General features: G+C 35.4%; 3 protein-coding genes and 2 long non-coding RNA genes across 8 annotated transcripts in view; 1 reads left to right on the top strand and 4 right to left on the bottom strand.

Annotated features, from left to right (window-relative positions):
* LOC125659397 (monocarboxylate transporter 13-like) overlaps nucleotides 1-13879 on the bottom strand; it is a 31462-nt gene extending 17583 nt beyond the window's left edge. The window contains exon 1 of one of the 2 annotated variants that reach the window (XM_048891062.2): nucleotides 13581-13879. The gene's annotated coding sequence lies outside the window, so the exon portion shown is untranslated. The remainder of the gene's footprint in view (nucleotides 1-13580) is intronic. The other variant, XM_056148615.1, reaches the window with a different exon arrangement.
* Nucleotides 13880-14044: 165 nt separating this feature from the next.
* On the bottom strand, nucleotides 14045-15141 carry LOC125659496 (C3 and PZP-like alpha-2-macroglobulin domain-containing protein 8). Its single transcript, XM_056148621.1, has 2 exons — nucleotides 14688-15141; nucleotides 14045-14579 (listed from the first exon to the last, which is right to left on the bottom strand). The coding sequence occupies exons 1-2, from the start codon at nucleotides 15115-15117 to the stop codon at nucleotides 14326-14328; spliced, it is 684 nt and encodes a 227-aa protein (XP_056004596.1). The 5' UTR covers nucleotides 15118-15141; the 3' UTR covers nucleotides 14045-14325.
* A 3090-nt stretch (nucleotides 15142-18231) lies between these two features.
* Nucleotides 18232-20046, top strand: LOC125673428 (uncharacterized). Of its 2 annotated transcripts, XR_007369536.2 has the most exons (4): nucleotides 18232-18433; nucleotides 18741-18874; nucleotides 19126-19364; nucleotides 19708-20046. XR_007369536.2 is itself a non-coding variant. In XM_056148622.1 (3 exons), exons 1-3 carry the CDS (start codon nucleotides 18423-18425, stop codon nucleotides 19332-19334), a joined length of 354 nt encoding a protein of 117 aa, XP_056004597.1. In that variant the 5' UTR covers nucleotides 18232-18422; the 3' UTR covers nucleotides 19335-20046. The 2 variants fall into 2 exon arrangements, 1 of the variants encoding a protein (XP_056004597.1); XM_056148622.1 differs by having other exon boundaries at nucleotides 19126-20046.
* A 164-nt stretch (nucleotides 20047-20210) lies between these two features.
* LOC125667844 (uncharacterized) lies at nucleotides 20211-22451 on the bottom strand. Of its 2 annotated transcripts, none has more exons than XR_008798445.1 (4): nucleotides 22246-22451; nucleotides 21488-21646; nucleotides 21211-21321; nucleotides 20211-21021 (listed from the first exon to the last, which is right to left on the bottom strand). It is a non-coding gene; the product is annotated as an uncharacterized LOC125667844 (long non-coding RNA). The 2 variants fall into 2 exon arrangements; XR_008798444.1 differs by having other exon boundaries at nucleotides 22250-22450.
* Nucleotides 22452-23072: 621 nt separating this feature from the next.
* On the bottom strand, nucleotides 23073-24055 carry LOC130050059 (uncharacterized). Its single transcript, XR_008798446.1, has 2 exons — nucleotides 23517-24055; nucleotides 23073-23409 (listed from the first exon to the last, which is right to left on the bottom strand). It is a non-coding gene; the product is annotated as an uncharacterized LOC130050059 (long non-coding RNA).
* Nucleotides 24056-27836: the final 3781 nt, after the last annotated feature.

The following is a 27836-nucleotide window of genomic DNA, read 5'->3' as shown; positions in this document are numbered from 1 at the left end:
CTCGATCCGCCACTGATGAACAAGAAACTACATTACGGGGATTAGGAAGCACAGGGTTCATTCAGAATAATTGTAATCTTTAAGGAAATCTTCGAGGAGCACATTATCGCAAATAGTTGCTGAAATTGAACCTTACCATAATTCCGCCGGCGAGGATTGCAGCTATTTTCACTTTCACATCGCAGGAGGTGCGTTTGATGAGCTAATCAACTTATGCAGACAGTATCTCCTCATATCTACATGTACAGGGGCGGATCCAGGAATTGTGGTTACGGGGCGCCCCTTTATGAGGCAGTGGGTCCATGGCGAAGCCCTGGTTGGGGCCCAGGGGGCGAAGCCCCCGGAAACTCCTGGGTTTTACAAATTTTATGGGGCTTGAAATATTTCTCCTATTTAGTCATTTGTACTACATGTATTTTCTATCATTTTAATAAGGTGAAATTAATAAAATAAGGGTTGTTTTTTTTTTTTTGGAAAATATTAAGTTCTCCCAATAAAGTAATTAAAAAAATTAAAAGATTTTGTCATTTATTTCTCCGCCTGCGCTCCCTCTAAATCCGCCACTGATGTATATTGCAATAATCTACCAGAATATACTGACACCTTATAGGTGATACTTCATTAGTACAAATGAACACCACCACCACCACCATCCCCCCCAAAGGGAGGGGGTGAGACTAACAACGAAAGGGGAAAAACACATTCCGCAAATTATAATATACATGTAACAGGCTGTCTTTGCATTTAGTCCGACTGTTTTCAGTTATCTTTTTAAAAATTCTATATATTGATTGCAACACAAACATCCTATTATAATTATATGACGATGATAAAGTCTCAGTAAGTTTCCACAAAGCTGAAAATTGGTATACACCATATTGTACAAACTGATACAGAACTAAAATATTGCGGAAACTTATCAAAACTTTGCGGTAGACTATCACTATAGCAATGTGCATACTAAAACAGAACAGTTTCTGCAAACCGAAATTTGCGCAAACTTGATCAGCTTTCAGCAAATTTTCGTTGCGGAAACTACTTGAAAACAACGTAGATATATCAAGTTTCAGCAGGACACACCAAGTTTTTGCAGGGAAAAAGCTTTCAAGATGAAAAATGAGTGCGGAAACTTGACAAAAACCACTTGTACACCTAAGTCTATGTAGTGAAATTTGTATTTTTCATCCATTTGTAAATTCCATGTTTTTAATGAAAAGAACTTATAATAATTAACATTAGTAAATACTATGTAATATTGCAGGTAAATTTTGTAGGGTATATAAGCGAGTGGGGGGGGGGGGGGGGATTCAGACCAGCTTTTAGTGTTAGGAATGGCATGCTTTAGTCCCAGTTTGTGTTACTCTGAAGCGAAGTCCCAATTGGTTATTAAAATGCACGTACATAGATCTATACATTTCCATACACCTATATTCAGTGCACCCCCCCCCCCCCCCCCACCTAAAATTTTCAAATTTAAGGTAAATCGCGGTATCTTGTTTAGAAAAATGTACAAAACGATAAAAGAAGCAATAATTTCTTCCACTCCCGGAGAAATAATTGACAAAACCTTTTGATTTCTTGCATTACTTTATTGGGAGAACTTAATTTTGTTCTAAAACCCATAAAATTTGAGTCATTTTATTAATTTCATAAATGACTAAATAGGAGACATATTTCAAGCCCTGTAAAATCCCGGAGCTTCCAGGGGCTTCGCCCCCCTGAACTCCACCAGCGCTTTGCTCTGGATCCACTGTGGGCCTCAAGGCGGCCCCCAGACCCCCTGCCTCATAAAGTGGCGTCCCCTCCCTGTAACCGCATTTCCTGGACCCGCCCCTGATATTACGAAGTTCATACAGCCCGAATCATCGAAGCTTAGACTGGGTATTTTGAATTGAAGATTTTAAGATTTCCAAAACGCAGTTTGACAAATAAAAACGGGTGTGTAATGCTCTAGTATGAAATTATATTGGAAAAGAAGAATCTACACGCGTGCACATGCGCATGCCTTTCTGCTGTCTGACTGGCTCTATCCTTCAGACTCTCGCGTTATAATCTAGGGGATAATTGAATTATCTCTCAAGATCCATGCAAATGGCCACATTCAAGTAATAGACAATTGTGTAGTATTACATGAATTTACATTTGTTGATTTTAAAGCAAGATAACCATGAATTATGTATTGTATTCAGAGGCGGGTGCAATATTTCAGTTTGGGGCCCGGAGAAATTGCTGGGTGGGTGGGTCTAAAGACCGCCTTTAGACCTCAGTAAGTCCAGGACAAAGTCCTGGGTGGTTCCAGGGGACAAAGCCTATGAAAGCTCCTGCTTTTTTCTCTCTTCTTTTTATTGCAAAAACTAGCACCAGTACTCTCTAAAGTATTTTGATTGCATATCTCTATTCTTAAAAGCTGTATATTTGGCATTCGCATATTTAATATACATTAATGAAAAAAAAGTCTAAAACTATATCGCATTAAAAGTGTACAAATTAAGTTTACTTAGTTCATTCCCAACATTGGGTGCATGATCTTTAGTTCCTTAGAATGTATTAAGTACTAGAGACACACGTTACATGGATATGAAAACAGACTCAGTTTTGATTGATAGGATATTGTTTAAGTTTCCTCTCGAGAATTTTTCACTCGTATGAAGACGTCACCATTGCCGGTGAAGGGCTGAAAACATAGGCCTATGCTCGGTGCTTACGGCCTTTGAGCAGGGAGGGAATTTATCGTGCCACAGAAGTTGAGACAGTGGGCCTCGGTTTTTGCGTTCTCATCCGAAGGACTGTCCCATTGGGTCGTCTCTTACGACAGGCAAGGAGTACTGAGGACCTATTCTACCCGGTGTTGTAAAGCATAAGATTTTCCCCCGCATAGACTTTCCCTTCGGAAAAACGGGCCCGGGATAGACATTCCCCCCGGAAAGATGGACCTGGAATAGAATTTCCCCTTACGAAGAATTAACCCGGGTCCAACCCAACCCTCCTTGGAAAAACCGTCCCGGTATAGAAATTCCCCCTAAATGACAGTACACCCCCATTCTTACATTTTAGCTATGTATCTGCTTCCATTTCTATTACTAGAATTCTCTTTCTTATTTAGACCCAGTAATTCTTCTGATTATTTTTGTGTGTGTGTATCGTGAACAATCATCATCTTATGATTTTTTATAAAAAGGAAATTGCTCAAATCGTGTAATGGTATATCAAAATTCATTCAGACATCTTAAGTCTTTATCGTTATTTACTAGTATCTAACATTTGAATTAGTAAAGTTGGGAAGAACTTAAATGATTTTTTTAATTTAAATAAACGAGAAAATTTAATTACTTTTATTTATACAGTTTATCTATTTTACTTTTCAAATATTTTAATTATACATCTTATAGTCGATTTTTTTACGAAAAATCCTACTTATATTGACCATCGTTAAAGTCTTTTGGTAAGCATATTGTATTTACAATATGCACTTCAAAGTTTTCAGCGTGTAAATCCAACTTCATCATGTCAATAACAAGAAATATTCGTTTGTTTTATGAATATCGTAATATTAATGAGCGCATATCTATTTCCTTAAACTATTATAACAAATGAAATCCGGAAATAGGGGGGGGGGGGTGTTCTATATATACCAGGGCGATTTTTCCGCCAAAGGGGAGACTCTATACTGACTTTGTACTTAGGGGGAAATTATATGCTGGGGCGCAATTCCGGGCCCGTTTTTCCGGGGGGGGGGGGGTGTCTATGATACAACACCGGATCCCCACGGGATAAAACATATCTGATATACATATTACATGTAAAAGCCCTACATTAACTGGATACTGGATATTGGACTACAGGGGCTTTGCAATTGAGGACTAACCAAATCACGGTTAGGATGGTTCGGGAGGGGTTGTTCCCCTCCCTTACGGGGGAAAATATTGAAACAGAGCAATTTCAAGCACATTAAATTCTTATCTTTGAAATGATGGGGGGGGGGGGGGGGGGGGGGGGGGGTGCGATCTCCACACCCCATAATTCCGCAAGTGAGACTGTTAGTTAACTCTATGATAAAATTTAGAAGATATAAAACAGAAAGAATTTTGATACAAGTAAAAAGTTTCATATATTTTTGGAAAATTATCTAGATGTGCAATATTTAGGATTAAGCTCAATAAAAATCCGAAGTATGTAACATTTGATAAGGGTAATTTTCGCATGGGGCGCCTCTATGCCGGCTTGATTAGATCGCGTCGTATACGTACATTTAATGACAGAGTGAAATTTTCAGTGTTTTTATTGAGGAAAATATGTGGTTGTCATAGACAAAAAACTCCGCACTTTTATCGTGTCCAGAGTTAAATGTCGCACTTTTAAAGGTATTTTGTTGATTAGGAATATGCATTGATTGATCACTATTTTACGATCAAGTGTTGCATCTATATATTTTGGAAAATGAACTATACGTGATGGCTGGTCGAGGGGTTGGGGAAAGGGTGGGTGCTTTGATCAGTCCGCTACTAAAGTTTTCCTAGTAATGAAGACAGTATTAGTTCTTCATTGTAAAATCTATTTCCAATATCAACCATAACTATTTCAACTCCAGTAAAGCTTCCACCAAAAATTACAACAAACAACAAATCATCGATACATAAATGTTCGAGATTATGTCTCTAGGTAGTGTCAAAAATAACAACGAAATCTTTTTTGGAAGCGGAAGACCATAATGATAACATAGATAACAAAAAACCCATATATACTAGACTAGATAGGTTAGGGTCAATGGCTTATGATCTCGTGTCTGACGAAGCGTAACGTGTAGAATTTAATAGGGTAGTTTGTTAATTGGGTATACAAAATGACTGACTAGTGGGACCACTATTTTTTATTTATTTAAGTAGTGTCAAGAACATCGAAATCTTCCGTTGGAAACGGAAGACCTTAATGATATCTTATTCAGGTTTCCATTTGGGAGCAGAAGACCTTAATTACAAGACTTGTTCGGTTAGGGTCAATGTGTTATGTTGTCGTGTCCGACGAAGCGTAACGACTAGGATTTAAAAGGATAGTTTGTTAATTGGGAATACACAATGACTGACCAGTTGGGCCACTATATTTTTTTTATATCCGAACTAAACATCGTGTGATTATTTCCTGTACATATATGAAGTATTGAAATTGTACATTGTTTTGAATATCAGGGACTAAGTAGAGTGATTGATCAGTATTTTCCGTTCAAGTGCCATTTCTATCTGGTCAAAACGAGCCTTTTGTCAATTTTGGACCATAAATCCTGCAGGAGGAGGGGTGGCTCCTGCTCCTCCGCCGCTAAAGTTTTTTGTATTTTTTTAAATTTCAAAATATTCAAAAATAAACACCGCACGATTATCTATTCTAAATATTTAAATTATTCAAAATGTTAACGTTGTCTATTTCAACTTTCAATATAGTTAGGAAGCTAAGTGAATAACGCTGAATATTACCGCAGATATCCATTGACTTCATTTACCTCAATAGATCAACACAATTATATTTATACGTTTACTTAAAAAAAGTGGCGGATCCAGGGGGTTAAATTGCAATATGAATACTTTACTTTTGAAGAAGAAAAAAATAGGAAACCCAAACAAATAGAAACTCCAAATAAACAATGAAACATACTAGTAAAGATCACAGGAATTTATCACGTACAAAATCAGTATCTAGATAGTATTAGTGGGTTAGTGTCTGACGAAGCGTAACGGTCAGGACTCAATTGGTGAAGTTCGTTAATTGGAATTACACAATGACTGACCAGTGCTTTACGTTCAAGGGTAAAAATGGGCCACTTGTCAATTCTAGAAATTGAATTGTGCGAGGGAGAGGGGGATGTTCGCTCTCGGTCATCCACCACTAAAGTTAATAAACATCATATGATGAATTCCTTAACATGTATATATGTAAAGTATTCAAAATGTTAACATTATATCTACTTGTATTTTAACTTCCAATAATGCAGGGCCGTAAATTACATGGAGGCGGAGGAGGCAGCTGCCTCCTCCAACTTTTGAGCCAAAAAAAATTAAAATTTAAAGTTCATTAGAATTTATGTTGTTTCCAATAACTAAGAACATGATACCTCCCTTAAAAAGCATTCCAAATCTTTCTTTTAGAATGAGTTAGTCAAGTAACATCTTAGAAGGCCCTAGAATCAAGGATTTTGCACGAAACGTGTTCAGTGTGCACAAAATGTGCTCAGCGTTTGGGGGCCTGGGCGGCCCCCAGACCCCCGCCTAATTTCCTGCCTCCTCCAAATTGAAGGTTAATTTACGGCCCTGTAATGTTACAATGATAGATGAGTACCGCTGTTATAGGCATCACCAAAATTATTTAGGTAGTGGCGGATCCAGAGGGGTAAGAAGTAGGCATAAAATCGTGATAACAGTACTTTGCTTTTGGAATAATGATAAATAAACCCTGACAAGACAACCCTGATATATATATATAAATGTCCGTGATCATAGAAATGTATCACATAAAAAATCGATGACTAAGTGGAATAAAAATTAATTGTCAATGATACCAGGTTTTCATTGCGAAGCAGACCTTAATTACAATAAACAAGTACATCCATATATACAAGACTAGTTCGGATATGTTGTCATGTCTGACGAACCGTAACGAGTAGGATTTAAAAGGGTAGTTTGTTAATTGGGAATACACAATGACTGACCAGTGTCCCCACTACATTTTTTTTTAAATTTCCGAACTAAACATCGTGTGACTGTTTATACCATACAGATATGATATATTCAAATTGTACATTGTAGAATACCAGGGACTAAGTAGAGTTACAATGGGAGTAGTTTTTTTAATTGGAAGTACACAATGACTGACCAATATTTTCCGTTTGAAAGTGCCATTTCTATCTGGTCAAAACGAGCCTTTTGTCAATTTTGGACCATAAATCCTGCAGGAAGAGGGATGGCTTCCGCTCCTCCGCCTCTAAAGTTGTTTTTCTAATTTCAAAATATTAAAAAATAATCCTCGTATGATTATGTATCCTAGATATTTAAAGTATTCGAAATGTTAACGTTGTTTATTTCAACTTTCAATATAGTTAGGAAGCTAATATTAAGTGAATAACGCTAAATATTACCGCAGATATCCATTGACTTCATTTACCTAATTAGTAGATCAACACCATACGTCTACCTAATAACTGGCGGTTCCAGGGGGGGGGGGGGGGGGTTAAACTGCAATATCAATACTTTGCTCTTGAAGAAGAAGAAGAAGAAGGGGGAAAAACCAAACAAATAAAAACTCTAAATAAGCAATGAAACATACGAGTAAAGATCATAGGAATTTATCACGTACAAAATCAACTCACGACTAAGTAGTGTCAGTGGCAACATTAACGGTCTGTATTCAATGATGAAGTTTGTTTATTAGAAATACACAATGACTGACCAGTGTTTTACGTTCAAGGGTAATGTCTATCTGGTCAAAATGGGCCGCTTGTCAATATTAGAAATTGAATTGTGCGAAGTAGGGGTGGGGTGTCGTTCTCGGTTATCCACCACTAAAGTTAATAAACATCATAACATCATATGATGAAGGCATGCCTTTATATATATATATATATATATATATATATATATATATATATATATATATATAGTATTCAAAATGTTTATATTATATCTACATTTATTTTAACTTTCAATAAGTTAGAATGATAGGTGAGTACATGTACCGCTGTTATAGGCATCACCAGAATTAATTTAGCTAGTGGCGGATCCAGGGGGTTATTATAAGAAGTAGGTATAAAATCGTTGTAACGATACATGTACTTTGCTTTTTGAACACTGATAAATAAATCAGATAATCCTGATATATAAATGTCCGAAATCATAGAAATGTATCACAATACAAAATCGTTGACTAAGTAGTGTCAATGGATTGATTTAAGGTTTCATGTCCAACGAAGCGTAACGATTATGATTTACGAGGGTAGATTGTTAATTAATTGGGAGTACACAATGACTGAACAGTGCTTTACATTCAATAGTCGTGTATATCTGGTCATTAAGTGGCTGGGGAAATAATTAGTACTATGCGTGAGGGATGGGAATGGGACGGGGATCCGACCATTCGCCACTAAAGTTATAATTTGAAAAATAAACATCGTATAGTTAAATTCTTTTGCGTATACAAGGTATTCAAAATATTAACGTCATCTATTTTATCATCCAATGAAATTAAAATGATAAGACTGTTGTAACCACACAACTTGTGTAACTAATAGTGGCGGATCTCGGGGTTAATACATTTGTAAGTAGACCTAAAAATTTGCGATAACATTGCTTTGCTTTATGAGTAAAATAGTCTACAATATTCATAAAACATTGATACACAAATGTCGAAAACCATAGAAGTTTATCACTATAAAATCGCTCGAGATGTTTAGAACACTTAGAGCCGAACTTCCCTAGAGTCGAGACGTCTGTTAACCGTTTATTCGGACACGCCTGTCATTGAAGTCTTTTCGACGCTTAAGGTAATGATAGCAATCGGAGAAAGTACTTTGACTTGAGAATGAATACGATTGTAGAAGGGAGGGAAAGATGGACCGAAGCATGCATTTTGTACAACGATTCTTGTGTTGTTAAATAATCGAGAATCTTATTTGAGATGTCTGATTCGGTTCACTAAACAACTTAGCATCACCTAGCAGAGTTCATCTTTCACCGTAAGCACTTAACACTAATTTTAGAACATGTAAACAAGTTGTAAGCTAGGCCTATTCCGTAATTCAACAACATATCACAGGAACTTTTAATTTAATATGTAGTAATAATACTGCTACCCTTTATAAAACCACAAGGATGGTGGGTGACGATAATTTTAAGACTTTTTTGAAACGAAGTTTTGAGTGAAGTATCAGCCCTTGTAGCCCCCCCCCCCCCCCCCCCCCCCCCCCCCCCCCCCCCCCCCCCCCCCCCATAGCAGCTGATTAGGGGATGGTACGGTATATGGTATATACCCACACTATTATTAATACACTGACAAAATTAACGGTTCCTGTGAACATATTTTAATACCTGACGACATATGAAGGGTTGTGAATAGTGAATGTGAGCAACTGCATGTGAATGCACGGGCAATGGAAGTTGATGTAAATAGATACATGTAGTATCATGTGCATGTGTATATATTTATACATGCACATACTATATATTTACATTAACTTACAGTGCCCGTGTGTGAATGAGTATTTCATAGTGTTCTTGTCTGCTTGTTGCAATAATATAGTCCCGTCCAATTTTATATGAATATTTTTGTGCAAGGGTTATATGTATACAATTAAAATTGCATGGGGAAAAGTTTAGTAATGCAGAGCTCTAATATCCTTTATTATCTCTCATGTTTTTTAGACATTTATTCACAAACACATAGGCTTACACCTAAGAGTTTATAATTACTATATATATTTAAAAATTAATGTCATGCCTTGGCTTTTAAGTACATTTTAAGAATCATGACAAACAACACTTTTTAAGATACAATTTTCTGTTTTATTGTTATATTCATGGAATAAAAATCCCATCCTGTGTTTTATTTGGGATATCTATTCCCATTCATGCTCAAATAGGATATTTACTGCCATTTCATGTTCATTATGGGACATTTCCTCCTATGGGACATTGTATCCCATATTAAGTTTAAATATGGGAGTTAAAATCCTATGGGAGAAATTATATTTTTTCTCCCATAGGATTTTTGGTGGGAGTGAAAATCCCCTAAGTGGGATTAAAAATCCCTCCAAAATCCCATGGGATTTTTTGATTTCAGGTGAAATATCTTAAAAACTACAATAGGTACAAGTGTAAATGTTGGTGCATGTCTTGTGAACATAAAATCCCATCTTTTTTTGTAAAGGGTTTATTTGTATCCTTAATAAAAGGGTTGGCGAAACTCCGGACTTTTGTCGTGTCCAGAGTTAAATGTCGCACTGTTTTGTGACGTCACAATAAGTCCGAGTCATTCTACTTCCATAATTCGTAAGGCACAAAACATGCGGGTCTCTGATACACAGTTAAATCCCCTGATTTTGGTTGATACAAAAACAAACAAGTAAATCAGCATTCAAGGAGAATGGTAAAATAAAAAATGGTTATCATATCACTGTATTTCGCTGTTTGTACCTTCTAATTTGTTGAGGCGCGGTGTTACCGTTAGGGCAATCTCAGCTACATACATGTACAATGTATAGATGAGCGGACTCCAATCTCAAATGCAATTTTGTGGTCTTGCTTTGTTTCGGTATAATAAACAATTTATTGCATGAATGTTCGGGAGATATGAAGATTTATTCACCCAAGAAAAATCATATTCCCCTCGGGCGTTGCCCTCGGGGAATATGATTTTTCTTGGGTGAATAAATCTTCATATCTCCCTCACTATCATGCAATAAATGTATAATGTACACTTTGTGAGCCCAAACATGTTAAAACAAATACTGTTGAAAATGCCATTTGATGTCAATATTGGTCTTTTCCCCCAATTTTTATGGACTAAACCTTGAATAAATTGTTTCCAAATTACAGATTATTATCTCAGAAAAAGGATTTGCGTAAGAAAATTATATGTTGACGGATCATTTTAAAAGCTATAAGCTCTACAGCAAGTACACCCCCCCCCCCCCCCCCCCCAAATCTTGAATTATACATTATCGTATATTCATACGACCTGTGAAATTTGGGTATATTTACAACCTTGGATAATAATTTAAACTGTTAAACTATAAGTATTATAAGATACATGTGGTTTCCAATTAGATTTTACATTTTATCAGAAAACAAATTCTAGAAGAGGGTATTCACAATGTGAAAGTAAAAAGTAACAAACTGAATTTTGATTGTTTTGCTTATTATGATTAATGCATGTGTGTAATGTGTGTTATATCTTTTATCATGAAATCATTTGTATGTATATAAATTGGATATACGTACATGTACACCACTTACACCGATCTATGTAGATGCAATCTCAATAAGGAACTATACAGATGCCGCCCCAATAATTTTGAAAAAAAGGAGAGGGGATGAGGAAAAAATGACAACTTTATGACGGTCGGTGAAATAAAACAAATTATTTGCAGCCGTTCTTTGAAGCTTGCGTCAATATCTGCAACATTGGAGCAGCGAACACAACTATGATATCTGTGGTCACTGGAGCAGCGAAGTGTGAACTTTTATTTTTACATGTACACAAGCTTACCATGTATTTGTTCATGATAATTTGGATTCAACAGCTGCGTAGTTTTGAATTAGCAATTATTACGCTCGAGAATTTTTTACTCATATGGAGACGTCACCATTGCCGGTGAAGGGCTGCAAAACTTAGGCCTATGCTCGACGCCGACGGCCTTTGAGTAGGGCTTTTTAGCGTGCCACACCTGTTGTGACACGGGGTCTTGGTTTTTGCGGTCTCATATCCGCAGGACCGTCCCATTTAGTCGCCTCTTGCGACAAGCATGGGGTACTGAGGACCTATTTTAACCCGGATCCTCACAAAAGAAATAATATTAATATCATGATGCTGGTGGAAATATGAATTGGTCCCCCTTTCCCACCCGTCTCTCCAACTTTCTGATGCCCGCGTAATTCCATATGTTGAACATGGATCATTGTAAAACTTTTACATACATGAATAGTCAAAGTACCTCACGGACGCCCTCATCCGCCAAAATGTCTGTTCTCCAACCGATTTTTTTTCTAAGTTTGAATCATCTTTAGCCCCCCTTTTAGTAATACAAACTTTGGCCGCAGCTGATAAGATTCATATCGCCATGTAAAAATCAAACCGATATCTTCAAATTACCACATTTCGGAAAACGGACGCGTGGTTCCGCATTTACATTTGATTGTGACGTATGCCGAGTATAGGTCTACTTTAAGGTAATATCCGAAAGACCCATAATTCTCACTTCAAAATGTCGAGCGTTTGGCGAAAGGGCAATCACCATCTATCTAACTTCTTAAGTTTCGAAAGTTTCACAGTGCCAATGCGAGAGCGAGACTCGAACTCACTACATCCTGGTTACGAAGCGAACGAGCTACCTCTGAGTTACCGCGACTGGTCTCAAAAGAAAAGAAAAATAATGAAAATTTAGAGAAATTTGTTATCATTTATAAATAAACAAATGCTGTTGTGAATCTAAAAAGCTTATTTTATTGCTACACATAATTATACTAACAATTACAAAGGTAAATTCATTGAAAGTGTAAGTAATATAGAAGTATTATATATATATATATATATATATATATATATATATATATATATATATATACATACATACATACATACATACATACATACATACATACATACATATATATATATATATATTGTGCGTCCTTATGTGTGTGTGTGCGAGGTATTAGACTCATAACGTGTGTTAATAAATGATATCAATCGCAGCTGATAGTAAAATTAAAGACCCCGAGTAACCAACATATTATGTGGAGCAGCTGTTTTGGTTTTGATGCTAAATTGTTGTATTTTTAATAGTGTGGGTGCTCTGAGTTGAAAGGTTGCTCTTCTCCACAGGTTTCTTTTGATTAAGTTCTCCTCGCTGGATAATGTCTTTTGGCACTGTTGTGATTTCTTTTCTAGATTTTACTCTCCTATTCAGTACAGCTCAATTCCCCTCATGTTTGCACTTTATAATTCTTGATTACAATCTTGCATGTTCGCTGGCAAGTACTTTCTTGTTTACTGAAGTTGGACCAACTTTGCTTATTGTTTTCCCAGATGCAAGCAATCGCCAGTCATGCGCGGTAGCCGTAACTCTAAACATCCACTCTTTGTACTGTTTTCCCTTTGATTCTAATGACTATCAAGTGCGTATACTAATGGTTTGCACAGCGGTGTGTGGAGAAAGTTGGTCGAGTGATTTTCACTTAAAATGTTGTGCGAGTAATTTGTTTTTATTTTGCGATTCCGCATTGTTCATTGTCACGAAAGTGCATGCACACTTTCAGAGCTCTGTGTATATTTTGTATCTCACTTTACGAAGTGAGTGTACAATGTATATATATATTAAAATTGCAGAAAAAGTCAATGGTATAGGTAATAAGTAGAAAAAGTATATACATGTATCTAACGATGATTAAGTACGCATGATCCACATTTAATTAATTACACTTAGCGCTTTCGCCGCGTAGTTCGGCTCTTCAGAGTGTAACAATTTTTTACAAAAACTGTATAATAAAAAAAAATTGTAAAAAATTCTTACACTCTGAAGAGCCGAACTACGCGGCGAAAGCGCTAAGTGTAATTAATTAATTGTGGATCATGCGTACTTAGTCATTGTTGGATATATAGATATATATTACGTTTACTCATTTCTCCAGTGGATATATCACCCATTACATAAATTTTCATTATTACAATACGCTGCGCACGACGTCACAAATGTACGTAAATTTTACATAGATTGTTTACAAACATGTCAGAGAAAAGAATGACAGCTGTAGTGGGGACATGAGATTAACAAATCACAGAGTTCTCAAACGATTTAGTTAAATAATTAAATGAAAATAACATACCTGCCAACCAAATTATGCAGATAACTGGCCACAAAAATATCCCATCAATTAACAACTTGAAATCCACACAGAAATATTTCGACAATTCTTCAGCTAAACAACAATGCGGATCCGCCACTCAGTTTCAATTCACTCAAAATAATGTTGCCTTTCGAAAGAATTGAAATAACATTTAAGCCACAAACACAACAATAAATGTGACAGGAAAAGTCTACAGCTTCGCGAATGGTAACATTTTGTATGTAAACACCCAAAACGATTCAAATTCGTCATCCAAAAGACACCGCGTGTGATCTACGACTCCGACTGAGATGATGTGTAAATATCGCACAGAATGTGGAAAACACATTTAACAGGTATTTTGACACAATCATATTCATTTAAGATGATTTAAGCTTTCGTGTTGTATAGTTTTCCAACAAACGGCAACGTTTTCAATGTAGTTGTCACTTCCAAATATCTACATCAACAAATCAATACATATCTTTCTGAGAAAAAGCAATTTTAATTTCGTGATCTTAATTATAACTTGGTAGATCTCTGACGTATAACATGTTACTCTTGTATTGCAGCTGTACTTGTTTGTTTTGTATTTGAATATAAAGGATAGCATATGAAATGGGTTCTACTAGGTATGTTACTACCTATATTTTACAATATCCATAGAGATTTTTGAATTTCTTAAAAATATAATCGATGCCACTCAGTGTATACCTGTACAAGCCTTTAAAGCAGCAGTTTAAATTTATCCCAATATAGAGCTTACTGTTTCCCTGTGTTTGTCAATTTCACATACAAAGTTCCTTGATTCCATGCAGGAATCTGTGATCCATTTGAATCCCGCATAGACAGAAATAAGAGAGCAATGTTGCCGGAACTTTCCAGGATAGCCTGATAACCAGTTGGAGTAGCCGAAATATTCTGCTTCCGGAAACCATTGCCATTCACCATCATGATAGAGGTCTGTTCCACCAAGCCAAAAGAGACCACGAAGTGGATCTGGAAAAAAAGTATTGTTTTAAACTGATACTCGACAAGCAAGTCAACATATTCCAGAAATATTCCTGAAATGGTATAATAGTATCTGCTGACGAGTACACCATCTACCTGTGGGGATTTTCCATTCTGTAGAGGACCCAGGCCAGGTGGATATACCGACATAATTCACCAGATGAGATGAAGGATCAGTCCATTTCATAAATTCCCCATGTCCTATAATGTGGCCTCTACCTACTCGTATTGCTCCATTCTCCCAGCTGATCCAGAACGATTTAAATGAATCACACGATAAAGGGTTACCAATAAAGCTGGTTCGTGGTTGACACTGCTTGCAAGTTCGAATGACAGACTTGGTATTACCCCACCCACCAATCACAATCTCATAGGAATTGTTTACGTCACTATGTTGTTCAGATAGAATGACATGGGCGTCGTTACATGCCTTGACGTCGAATATCACGTGGTTGTATTGTCTGATATAAGCGTTTAAATCTTCGATGTAATGGTATATATATTCATTCGTGATATTCAACTCCATTGAAAAATCTGTACAAATATAAAACGATCCTGGTTTATAAAAATTGCTGACTTTCAAAAAAGAAATTAAAAAGTAAAACGGGTCTAATTAGGACTATGAAGTACTTGGTTTTTTATAAGATAAAACGTTTAATTTTACCACACACCACTGCATTTTTCAGTGATCAAACTTTTCAAAAACGCTTGACTCTCAGCATCATCAACTCTCGCTAGTTTTCCGCCCATATCTTGACATTTTCCCTAAATGGAATTAAACTTAAATGCATTATTGTTTAGAGAAAAATTGAAAGTAAAACTGAAAGCAAATACAGTGATCAAACTAGTTGGATCTGTCACTATAGTGCTGAATCTTCCACATTCTAATACATACAGTTTTGATTCAAAAGTAATAACCATACATAAAGTTTCAAGTGTTTTTTCTTTTACCGTTGCATCAAAATCGTAAAAATGTACAGTCAAAATGAATTATTCATTTGAGAAAATCATGTTTTGCATTGAGTTCACATTTCACGAACATGGTGGCAAACTTTAAAAACTTCGTTCTTGACATGAATATATGTTCGATTAATTGGTTGATTGTATATGGTTAAACGCCCCTCTCGAGAATTTTCACTCATATAGAGACGTCGATGTCACCATTGCCGGTGAAGGGCTGTAAACTTTAGGCTTATGCTCAGTGCTTACGGCCTTTGAGCAGGGAGGGATCCTTAACGTGCCACAACTGCTGTTACACGGGGCCTCGGTTTTTGCAGTCATATCCGAAGGACTGCCCCATTTCGTCACCTCTTACGACAAGCAAGAGGTACTGGGGACCTATTCTAACCCGGATCCCCGCGGGACGGTACACGTTCAACTGACACGTAACATGGCAACATGTTCGAGAGTCGAATATTCACCACCATGCACTGTAGTGTGAAAGAAAGATGACAAAGACTGTTTCAATGTTTTCATTATTCTAATGGAATACTTAGCATTTATTTGTTAGATGTTCAAACATTAAACAAACTCAACTTCATCCATTTTTATGCCCCCGTAATAGGAGATTTAGGGGCATAGTTTTTGGTCCCTCCGTCTGTATACAGTCTGTCCACAAAAACTTTAACCTTGGCCATAACGTTTGAACGCTTAGTGCTACCTCAGGCTTTCATATTTCACATGATTGTGTATTTCTTGAGACAAAACCTTTAAGGTACGAAAACGTTTGACCTCTTGGCCTTGGCCATATTTTTTAACGTTTAGTGCTAAGAATTTCATATTTCACATGTGCATTCCTTTTGACAAACGCCTTTCTTTTGGTACCAAAATGTTTGACCTTACGATCATCGCCTTGGAGTTTTTCCTTCTTTTAAAAAAAACCTTTAACCTTGGCCATAACTTTTGATAGCTTAGTACAAGAGCTTGTATATTTCACAGGGGTGTTTTCTTGTAACATGATCTATTATTGGTACCAGAATTACTTTGCCCCCATACGGGCGCACCAGTGTTTCAAAAACACGTCTTGTGTATTGTTCGAACTTTGAGATCGACAATGAACAGGCAATTTTTCATTATGTTCGCGACACTAGAACTTGTAAATTCCAGAACATTAGTTCTGTGCGAACTCAAACATTCACAGTCATTATCTCGCTTGTCCCAATTTAGCGTTAATAAACGATGAAATACTCCTGAGGATAGGTTAATAAAACACCTAAAACTATTTTATTCAAATCGTACTAGCATGCCATTGAGTAATTTCATTAAACATGATATATTAGAATTAATTCTTAATTGATTGTTTTTCCATAGCATTCCATACAGACCAAATATTTTGAAACTTTCCGAAATGTTATTTTTGAAAGCAAGCTATATATGTTGTATTCATTAATAGCCTTTCATAAACTAAATTAAGATACCGCAGCAAGGGTCCAGTCCAAAGCGCTGTTTGTCTCCACAAAAAAGCAATGGTTCCCAAAATGCACACAACTGTTGGTTGAGTTTTCTATATATGAACAGCAAATTATAGTCATTGAATAACACTCTGTCATAACATAATTATATTAAAAAAGTGAAGATAACGAACAACGACCAGTCTCATCAATCCTATAAAAATTGATATAATACAAATAAATAAATAAATACAATTGAGAGTAAGGCTAGCACGACCGCTAGAAACATCAGAGGTGGAATCAGGTGCCTAGGAGGAGTAAACATCCCCTGTTGACCGGTGACACCCGACGCGAGCCCTAGATCTTGATCAGGTAAACGGAGTAATTCAGTCACACTCAGTGTGTAAAGAACGGCCTATCCATAAGAATGAAACACGTCTGACAGCATTGTACCCAATGACAGGAAATATTTGCGAATTAGAACATTATACCGATCATAGAGTTTGAAAAATGCTGACTTTAAGGTAGCTATTGATAGCTAGCCCCAAAAAAACCGCTCATTGAATTTTTTTCAATTTATTTATTTTAACATTTTGACTTTATCCTAAAACATATCAAAAAATCAACAAAAGTAATCAGGTTAATTTTCGAGGAAAGCGAGATTGAAATCCCCTCTTTTGCAGCCCCAAAAGGCAAAAAATGCTAAAATTGAGCAAATTAACACAAAAGCAATAAAAATTTTATTGACACCAGAAATATTGTTTGTCATATATAGTTATGTATATTAAACACAAACAGATAAAAAATCAACATGGATTAGATTTTCAAAATGCATCTAAGGAAAACATTGGCATGATTCGACTTGGCAATTGGCCAAATTTACCCTAAATATGGCGTTTCTCAAATACTATCACGCATACATTTTTGACAACAACAAAATTCTGCTCATAAAATTTCTGATTTTATTTCATTTTTACAATAAGTCAAGTAGTATCTAAATATTGAATAGAAAAAAATATACCAAATGAGGTTTAATCTGAAACTATGTCAGATTTTGTAACCCTACCCCCTCCCTTCTAGAAATGAATTTTAAGAGATACAGTCAGCAGAGATAAACCATTGACCTTAAATGATTTTAAAAGCATTCCCAATTTACCATATTGAGCATTCAAACTCACAATAGGGTCTGTAAGTCTCGTCATGTGATTGCCGAGATTTAGCGAGATTATTAACTTCCGGGTACATCAACATCTCAGACTGCACTGTGTAGAGAGTGGTATACATAGATATAGCGTTATCAATCGATTATGTGGAGGTTTTAACGAGATAAAAATGGGAATTGAAGCATTAGTGGAGTGGTCGAGGATTCTTCGCTTCATGTTTGACGAATTACGTGTAATAACCGCCAGTGTACAAGCATCGACGAGGGTACGTCTTGCAGATGAAGAGCAGGTTGGTAAAAGCATAATCTATGAACTAGAGAGATGTACGATACGTTTTTATATTCTCAAATCATTCCAATTGAAAGTATATTAATACTTGAAAATAAAAACGGATTATGCATAAAACTTGCTTTGTATTTATACGAACGTACTGGGGAGATCGGAAAAGGGGGGGGGGGGGTTGAATAACGATACATTTAGGCACCTGCAGTGTACAATTGTATATTCAATAAACAAAGCGCATTAAATATGCCTATCTATATCAGTTACATCACAGATGGGTTAAGATTGTTTAATATTTTAAAAATATTTTATAGATATGCCTTGAATCTGAGGATAAAGGTGTTGTGCATTGTGCAGTCATCATTAATGTGGATGTCTGATGCCAGTATGCCCATAATGGGGCAGTATAAGTGTCGATCTTCATATGACAGCAAATTTTCAAAGGCAGGTACACAATTTAAAGATAAAATAATGTCAATACATGTTTGGATCTATATCTATTATGATATAAGTTTATATGTTGTAAACTTTCTTTCTTTTTAGAAATTTCTTTCTTTATAAACTGTCTTGCTGTTATGCCCTCTGGGCCCAAAATTGGAATAAACTTATCTTATCTATACCCAAAGTAGGTAATAAATGGGTTCGAACTGTGAAGATAAAATTTTTACATGTAGATATACATGTATTGGAATTTTTCAGATATAAGAAGGCAAATAAAACTGTTCAATGTAAAATACGCCAGTAGTTGGATAAAACATCCAAAGTCGGCACAGTCAAAGTTCACAACAACAATGGAGGAATTAACTGCATCCTCATTCCGCAGGGCAACAGGCCATTTTCAGCAACCCCTGAAATTCTTAATTGAGGCTAAGTGCCCATTTTCAGCTCGAACAATGACAATTAAATAGGCCTGTGCAAATGTTGGGATTTCCCTCTTGGTAAGTCAGCATTATAGATTGAACAATTATGTGTATGTGTACCTAATACATATACATTAGCTGTACATATATGTATTCATATATATCACTATGGATGTATCCAAGTTTATTATAATTTTAAAGTAACATTTTATGAATGAAATACAAATACTACTTAGGCTTCATTGTGATATTGAACTGCTAATGTTCTTTATAAACTTTACTTGCATCAAGTTTTGAATACTGCAGTACATCTATGTCAAAATAAGTATGCATATTGCAGTATAATACTTTCACCACTAATCAGAGCACTTGTAAATCATGTATATTTTATCAATACATGTAATGACATTTGCCATTTTAGAATGTGATGCAAGGGATGGTTCGCTGCACCTCAAAACAAAATTTGAATATTGGCATCAGATTCAAGGACAACACCACCTGAAAGACACCCAATGCTGTGATTTGCTAGTGTGGATTCCTAGTGACACTCAAATAATTCACATTGACAAAGATGTATTATGGTCAACCTTTTAAGCGTGATAGAGTTTAATTATAATAATGAAGTATTTTTGCTGTCTAAAATACACACACATAACCACATTGATAGATGCACCACATATACTTTATTATGATATCAGTGGTGCATCTATCAAAGTTATGTAATTACATGTATATTTATTGAATAAACATTATAGACAGAGTTTTTCTTATTTTAGATGAACCAAAATACATATATATATATATAGACACAGTGTCCAGCTTTACAAATTAAATCATTCAATTACATGCATTTACTAAAACAATGGATTTTACTTCTTTTTTAATAATGTAGATTTGAAAATCTTCAGAATAAGAACAAAAGGCTTTATGTTTGATTGTATATTGTTTAACGTTCCTTTCGAGAATATTTCATTCTGATGGAGAGGTTCCAAAGGGCTTTATATTCATATGAATATAAAAGGCTTTATATTTATATAAATATGTAGAAAAGTTATATTGCATATATGGTATTCATTACTTTTAACTTTAAAAATTCAATGTGGCAGGTATGTGCAGATTTAAGGTATATATATACATGCAATTAATCTAATAAGTTTGTAGGATTTATCTGCAATCTCCTTCAAAAGGGGAACCTGGAAATTCACATGATCCACACAAACCTGAAATATTTTGTCAGATCAATATCTATACTATGATAGAATATAGCAAAGGAATTTAAAAAAAAAATTATTCTATCATTTTCCCATCCAACATGGATTCTGCATCTGGAAATTTTATAGCAAAGTTGTGCATCCTCTTTTGAGAAGTGGGATTTATTTGTAAGAAAGAATGGGATATTAAGTGTCATGTCATTTGGAAGTTTGTCAAATATACAAAATCCTTTGTCCACCAGGAATATATCACCAACTTGCAACTTCTCTAAAATGCCACAATGGTTCACAATTGCCAAATTAGATTTGTATCCAGCATACAGAATGGAAATAAGCTGCATTAGGTGTAATACACATTAAGGTCTTTTCTTTGTGGCGACTCTTGTCATTACTGCAAGCGAAAAACTGGCTATTCATATCAATTTGGTCATATTAGGTCACTTGTGTTGCATCCATTGCAATCTTCAATTCTTCTGACTTTTATATTTCAGTTGAATGGACACTCCCAACAGTGTTCATGATCCCTTCAAACAAAATTTCATGAATATATGAAAAATATCCACAGAAATGGTGTATACAGCAACATTTATACCCCCCTAAAATTACTAGGTAATTGAATATTGTGAAATCTGCGCTGACCTGTGAAATTGATAACTAGTCAGTGTATAGAAAGTGCATTGTTCATTTTTCCTTAACGAACCGCTAAAACATACCTTTCCAGGGTCTTTCAATTATGATGTTACCAATTGTCAAGGATGGTTTCCTTTAATTAAGCAGGTATATTTCTCACTGCAAGTTTACAACATCCTAGTCTTCAAGGGAAGCTGTAAGAACAAAAGCAATACCATTATAGTATTTGGTGTGCATATAAACTTAGATAACACTGAAATGAGAATGAAGAAAATACAGAAAAACCACCTGACACTAAACTTAACAACCGTTGTAACTTCCTGGTTTGATGTACTAGAATACTTGTATCGTGCACTGTACCTTTTTAAATGTTGAGGGTTTGGTGCTGTATACTCGTGATCATGTAGATGCACTTCATTGTTGTCTGGTACAGATATATTGGTAGCAGTATCAACTTCGGTTCCTACATGTACGTTTGAAGCAGATGCTTCTGCTTCAGCAGGTTTCGTAACTTTGTGTCTATGAAAAAAAAGTAATATACCATAAGTTGCTGTTTTTATTGACTTAAAGTGGCTCACTACACAACAAAGTTGTAGTTTCTGAAATAAGCACAGAATATGAGTGTTACAATCATTCTTTTCAAGGCCATGCGTCACTTTTACATAATTATACAATAAAGATATATGCCAGTTCTCTTGAAACACAATACAAAATTTAATCATGCAGAAGCCTATATAAAGGCAAGTAGTATCAAGGGTGTCCTGTCAACCCTTTCCCCTTTTCCTAGCAAGGTTATTTTTTTCTATATTGATACAATAAATAAGTGTTCCTTCCCCTTTTCAGACAGAAGGGAATTATGTAGTAAAAGATGTTAATAAATGTTGAAATCAATAACGAAGAAAAACTTAACCCCCCCCCCCCCCCCCCATTTATGAAATTGTAGTACATGTAATTTTTTGCTCTTATTATTTTATTTTTATCATTTCGTCTGTCAAAATCCTTTGTAGTAGGCCTATCCCCTCTGAAATATCTAAACAACACGTCCAGTATATTCTATCAGTTTATACACACGTGTGTTAATTTGACATGATTATTCGTTGAATTGTGATATCACGTACTTACATCTTTGTATCCACCGCTACCTTACTGTAGCATCGACTAGGAACCTAAATAAACTACATGGCAGGGTTTTCCCAGTCTCATGTATGCAGCCGATCGCTTAACAATACACCAAATTACATATTAGCGCCGATTCTCTGTTACGACTTTGTATATTCCACATGTTGTTGTACCCGGAAGTAGTAAAACCGAAAGTGAAACCAAACGAGACTTACAGACCCTATACTAGAAGTTTCTATGAGCCATTTAAGAATGATATATAGTGTGTGCTATTGCAGTTGACCTTTTTGCACTCACAATGATTGCCTAAATATTTAGTTATTTTTCATACAATTTCTTGTAATAACTAGACCAAATCTATTACCTATACATATTTTTTGATAGATATTTATATCACTATACAGTATAATACACCAAATATGTTTAAATAACCATTTCATATTTCAATAAATAATTAATATCAATGGAAAGAGACCCATGGACTGCCCATGGATCACTACAATTAAGTCCATCTGAGTCATCTTACCCTCACAGATAGGTGTGTCTTTCATAAGTTTAAGATTTCTAATTGTAGTTTCACATGGAACTATTGGATAACTGAGAATGCATGTACATGTATATTGCATTAACTAACGGAAGTTTCCCCCAGGTGAAGGTCTATGTTCACTGTATGTATAGGGGGGGGGGGGGGGGGGGGTGAATTAGTTCCATTATGAAACTTTTCTAAAAATTTTATATACATTAATGTATCTATGATGTATGTTTCAACTAAATTTTGAATTACAAGGAAAATTCAAACACATTGATTGAAGTAATAAAATTGATATTCTATCATGTGCACATTTTTTACTAATATATCTAAGAAAAAATAATCAACATTGAAATTTCCTTTACATCTATGCAATATTATTGTCTTTCAAAAGGCATGTACTTGTAATATACGAGTACATGACATGTACTTGTTTTCCCTTAAATTCACAATTTAGTTTAAAGTATGTTGTATAACATCCACTGCTCTGAGCTCATATAAGTGAATTAATGTTTTTCATCCAGTCCCAAATTTTGCAGTAGTTCTTTAATCTTCGGAACTTGATCAAACATTTTTAAATTTGTGGAGTTGTGGGGGTCCAGGGGATATGTCATCATCACTGTAAATGGAGTACCTGTTCAAAATATAGAGAAATATATTTAAATATAGCAAAAAAGATGAATATCTGATATACTCAGAATTGTCTTTACAAATGTTTATCAAAAAAAAAAAATATAGTACCTCTCTTGCTGTTATACTTGTTGACTCGAAATCCACTTCAACCTGCACTGGTCCTATCTAACCTCCCTCGGTCTTCAGGCTGATGCCTAGAAAAAAGATCATCATAATTGATATTTGCACCGTTAGGTCTATATTATACCATTGAGTAATTAGATTGCGTCATACAATGTGAATTTTAAAACTGTGTCTCAACACATATTCAGTTAAAATTTAAATACTGATGTTTCAAAATTATAAATTGCAATGAGATGACATGTATATATGTTTTCATAAACTGCCATAGACTTATCATATCTGTTTTATTTACAAAATGTGGGTCAAGAGAAGGGCATACGTGTAGTATACATATCTTACTTATGTATACAATGCATACATTTGCCTATGAGAGGGCATATGCAGACTTGTGATTAATTTACATTATTTAAAAAGGTTTTGCCAACCTACATGTTTGTGTGAAACACAAAACTTCAGGTTTGATATATTTCTTAGGTCACTGAAATTTCAAAGTAATAATATATGTATACTATAGTCTAGGGAATTATAATTCAACACATGCCCCCCCCCCCCCTTCCACTTTTTATCCGGTTCCCTCATACCCCTAGATAGTAGGTCTATACAGATATTTGTTTTTCATTACTTTTATACATGTAGTTCAAGGTATGTTATTTTCGTAACAGTTATTTTCATAACGATATTATTATTTTCTTAATAAAAGAGTTGTGAGAGCCCATGTTTACAAATGTGGTATACATTTACATGACATCCGTTCGTTTACAATCACTGGCACAGGTGGGAGTTATATTTTATGCACATATGGAATACATATATACATACAAAATAATACATCTACTGTATGTCGTGTGTTTAAACTTACAGATGTTATTATAAATCGCGTTGTGAAATAGCAGAGGAAATGTGAGTTGAACTTTTGAATACAAATTTATGGCATTTTTTTCACTCACCAAACGAAACTATGATTTCGTTGTCCAACTTGAATGCATCCACCAACTTCCTCTTCTTGCAAGAAACTTTGTTAGGTCTCTCAATGACTGTATAAACAGTATTTAATCTCTCAGCATGCAGCACTCGGACATTACGATGCATCAATCAACAACTTTGTTTACGTAGCGCATCTATGTACATGGATTGGTGGTTGGTTTAACATTTCGATTAGCAAAAAGTTTCACACAGATGAAACATTTGATCTACCATTATTACAGACATTGACGTATACTTATGTGGTATGTGCATATTTTCTGTAGGCGAGTCAGTCACAGCAACAAAACACTTTCGGAACCCCTTTTTGTTTTTCGACTATTCTATGACGGAGTAAGGAATTCCGGAAAATGAATTCACGTGAAAATACACAATTTTTACTGATCACGTGGTTGCTATCCGTCGCTACCTTAAGCGAGAGTGTTAAAATCCTCGATAAAATCAATTATTTTTGCACTAGGCTGTCTCCGTTCATAACTTGATCACTCTAAGAAACTGATTCTCGAGTATTTAATCAGTTGAGATATGTAGTCTTTAGTGATTAGTTCGTCCTACAGTTTGTTGGAATTGCCATGAGATCAAATTGTGCTCCTTTATCAGCTGACTATTTTTAAATTATTACGAGGAATAATTTATCCACTGGTATTAAACTGATGATAGTAACGATCGTTACTATCATCCCAAGATGGCGGAAGGAAATTCCGGAAAGATCACATTTACTTATTATATCTATTTGTATTGTTTATTTGCGAATGATATGTAGGTAAGAAATATCATACACTAGCAACAATTACTATCAGGTGTTATTTTATCTTTTATATGGCTCATATGAACAGCAAATTCGTCGTTGAAAAAACAGCGAGGATGATAGTAACGAAAGTTTTACGTTACTATCATCATTCATTTCCGTTACTATCATCCTAGCTGGTTTTTTAACGACGAATTTTCTGTTCATATGAGCCGTATAAAAGATAAAATAACACCTGGTCGTAATTGTTGCTAGTGTATGATATTTCTTACCTACATATCATTCGTAAATAAACAATACAAATAGTTATAATAAGTAAATGTGGTCTTTCCGAAATTTCCTTCCGCCATCTTGGGATGATAGTAACGATCGTTACTATCATCAGTTTAATACCAGTGTTATTCAAAATCTTCTACATAGGAAACAAATATCTTGCTGTGGACATCAACTCGAAATTTAGATACATCGACTCCATTTTATTTATGAAGAACAATAATCATTTTCATTCATATGTCGATTCGATATATCCAAGTGAACTAGAAATAAAAGCCCCCACAGAGTCTTTCACGTCTGATTCATGCTTATTTATTTTATCGAACATAGATGTTAATGGCAAACTAACAACTCATTTTTATGACAAACGGGATGATTATAGCTTCTCCATCGTCAACTTTTCTGCAGCAATATTTCATTATCACCTGCATATGGTGTTTATTTCTAACAACTAACTCGATACGCAAGAACTTGTTCTGCGTATGGTCAGTTTTTAAATCGAGGCAGGCTACTGACAAATAAGTTAATGTTACAGGGGTTTCAACAGTTTCGTTTAAAGTAAGAATTTCGCAAATTCTATGGTCGTTATAACGATCTAATTTTCAATATAACCTGTCGTTGGGTCAAATGCTGTGTGATGTCTTTGATGCCGATTGTTAGACCGTTCTTTACATCCTGGATTTGAATACGGATTACTCTATTTACCTTATCAAAATGTAGGACTCGCGGAGGTTGTGGCTGGTTAATAGAGGATGCTTACTCCTCCCAGACACCTGGTGTTTTGGGGGTTCGTGTCTGGTATATCCATGGGTCTGTGATTGCCCTAATCTTAATTTATTATTCTTTATAGGAATTATGAAATTGATCACTGTTCGCTATCTTCACTTTACTACAAAAATCTGGGAGGTTAACGATGGAGAAGCTAAGGGCTAATAGGTCCTCAGTACCTCTTGGTTGTCGTAAGAGGCGATCAAATGTAGCGGTCCTTCGGATATGACCGCAAAAACCGAGGTCCCGTGTCACAGCAGGTGATAAAGCCGGTGGCACGATAAAGATCCCTCCCTGCTCAAAGGTCATAAGCGCCGAGCGTAGTCCTAAATTTTTGCGGCCCAGCAACGGTAACGTATCCGTATGAGTGAAGTATTCTACGAGAGGTGCGTTAAACAATATATGACCAACCAATCATCCAGTTGAGTTTTTGGTTTACCGCAAAGTCTATGTTCAGTAAAATGTCTTAAGTATGAAGCAGATATGGAAGAATCTGTGATGTCTTATTTCGAGTTCAATGGGATATATATCTAATCGACGTTTGAATGAAAGTGAGTATTGATAATAAACTAAACCTCTAACTGATGTTTCTAACTGTTAAGATTAAGGCCACAGCAAAAGATTTTTCCTTCTCATGTAGGTTTTAAATAAAATAAATTCTGCCTCATAAAAATACACAAACAAGTCAACTAATTCGTGTCCATGGGAGTTCCAACATCTGATCGCTAAATATTACGTAGATATTGTCAATGAGGAACTCCTGCATCTTTTTAATATCAACCACAGAGTACTTGCACGTAGAATCAGAGTAGTGTTTTTAAAAAAGGTGACAATAACGAACAGTGATCAATCTCATAACTCCCAAAATGAATACAAAATACAGAGTTGGGCAAACACGGACTCCTTGATATACCAGAGGTGGAATTAGGTGCTTAGGAGAAGTATGCATTCCCTGTTGACCTGGTTTTAAAAACAATTTGGACGACTGAACACAAGCTATGAAATACGAGTAAACATTCATCATGTAATCTATCTAATTCTTTCATTACTTCTGATGTACTAAGCGCATAAATAATTGGTATGCAATACGAAATGTTACATTCCTTTTATAATTCTATCCATTTTGTCAAAGTGTCAAGTTTTCCTTCCCATGTACATTTATTCTGCAAGATGGGGGCTCTCTCAATATCCGTCCTTTTAAATATAGGTGATTAAGGTGGTCATTTTGAACTATATTGACATCAACAGTAATGATGATCATAGAAGTGAAACAGATCACGGAAAATGTTGATAAAACTTTCCTACTATAAACTAGAATGTATAATCATTTAAATGCTAAACATACCCATAGCACTCGAAAGGAAAAGGAGTGTCACTCCAAAATATGCGCGTAATATTTCTGCCATTTTGATTTGGACAAAAGGCACGTACGCCTTCTTATCAGTGTTGAAAGTCGGCATTTGTGTCTAGGTCCTCAAATTATCGACGTTCTGTTATAAATTACTGGTATATGAATAGGTTAATGTTAACCAAAC

Source organism: Ostrea edulis, chromosome 9, assembly GCF_947568905.1.
Source record: "Ostrea edulis chromosome 9, xbOstEdul1.1, whole genome shotgun sequence".
In the NCBI taxonomy this organism is placed as follows: Eukaryota; Metazoa; Mollusca; class Bivalvia; order Ostreida; family Ostreidae; genus Ostrea; species Ostrea edulis.
Note: the sequence above shows the minus strand (reverse complement) of the source record. Positions and strands in the feature narration are given on the sequence as shown.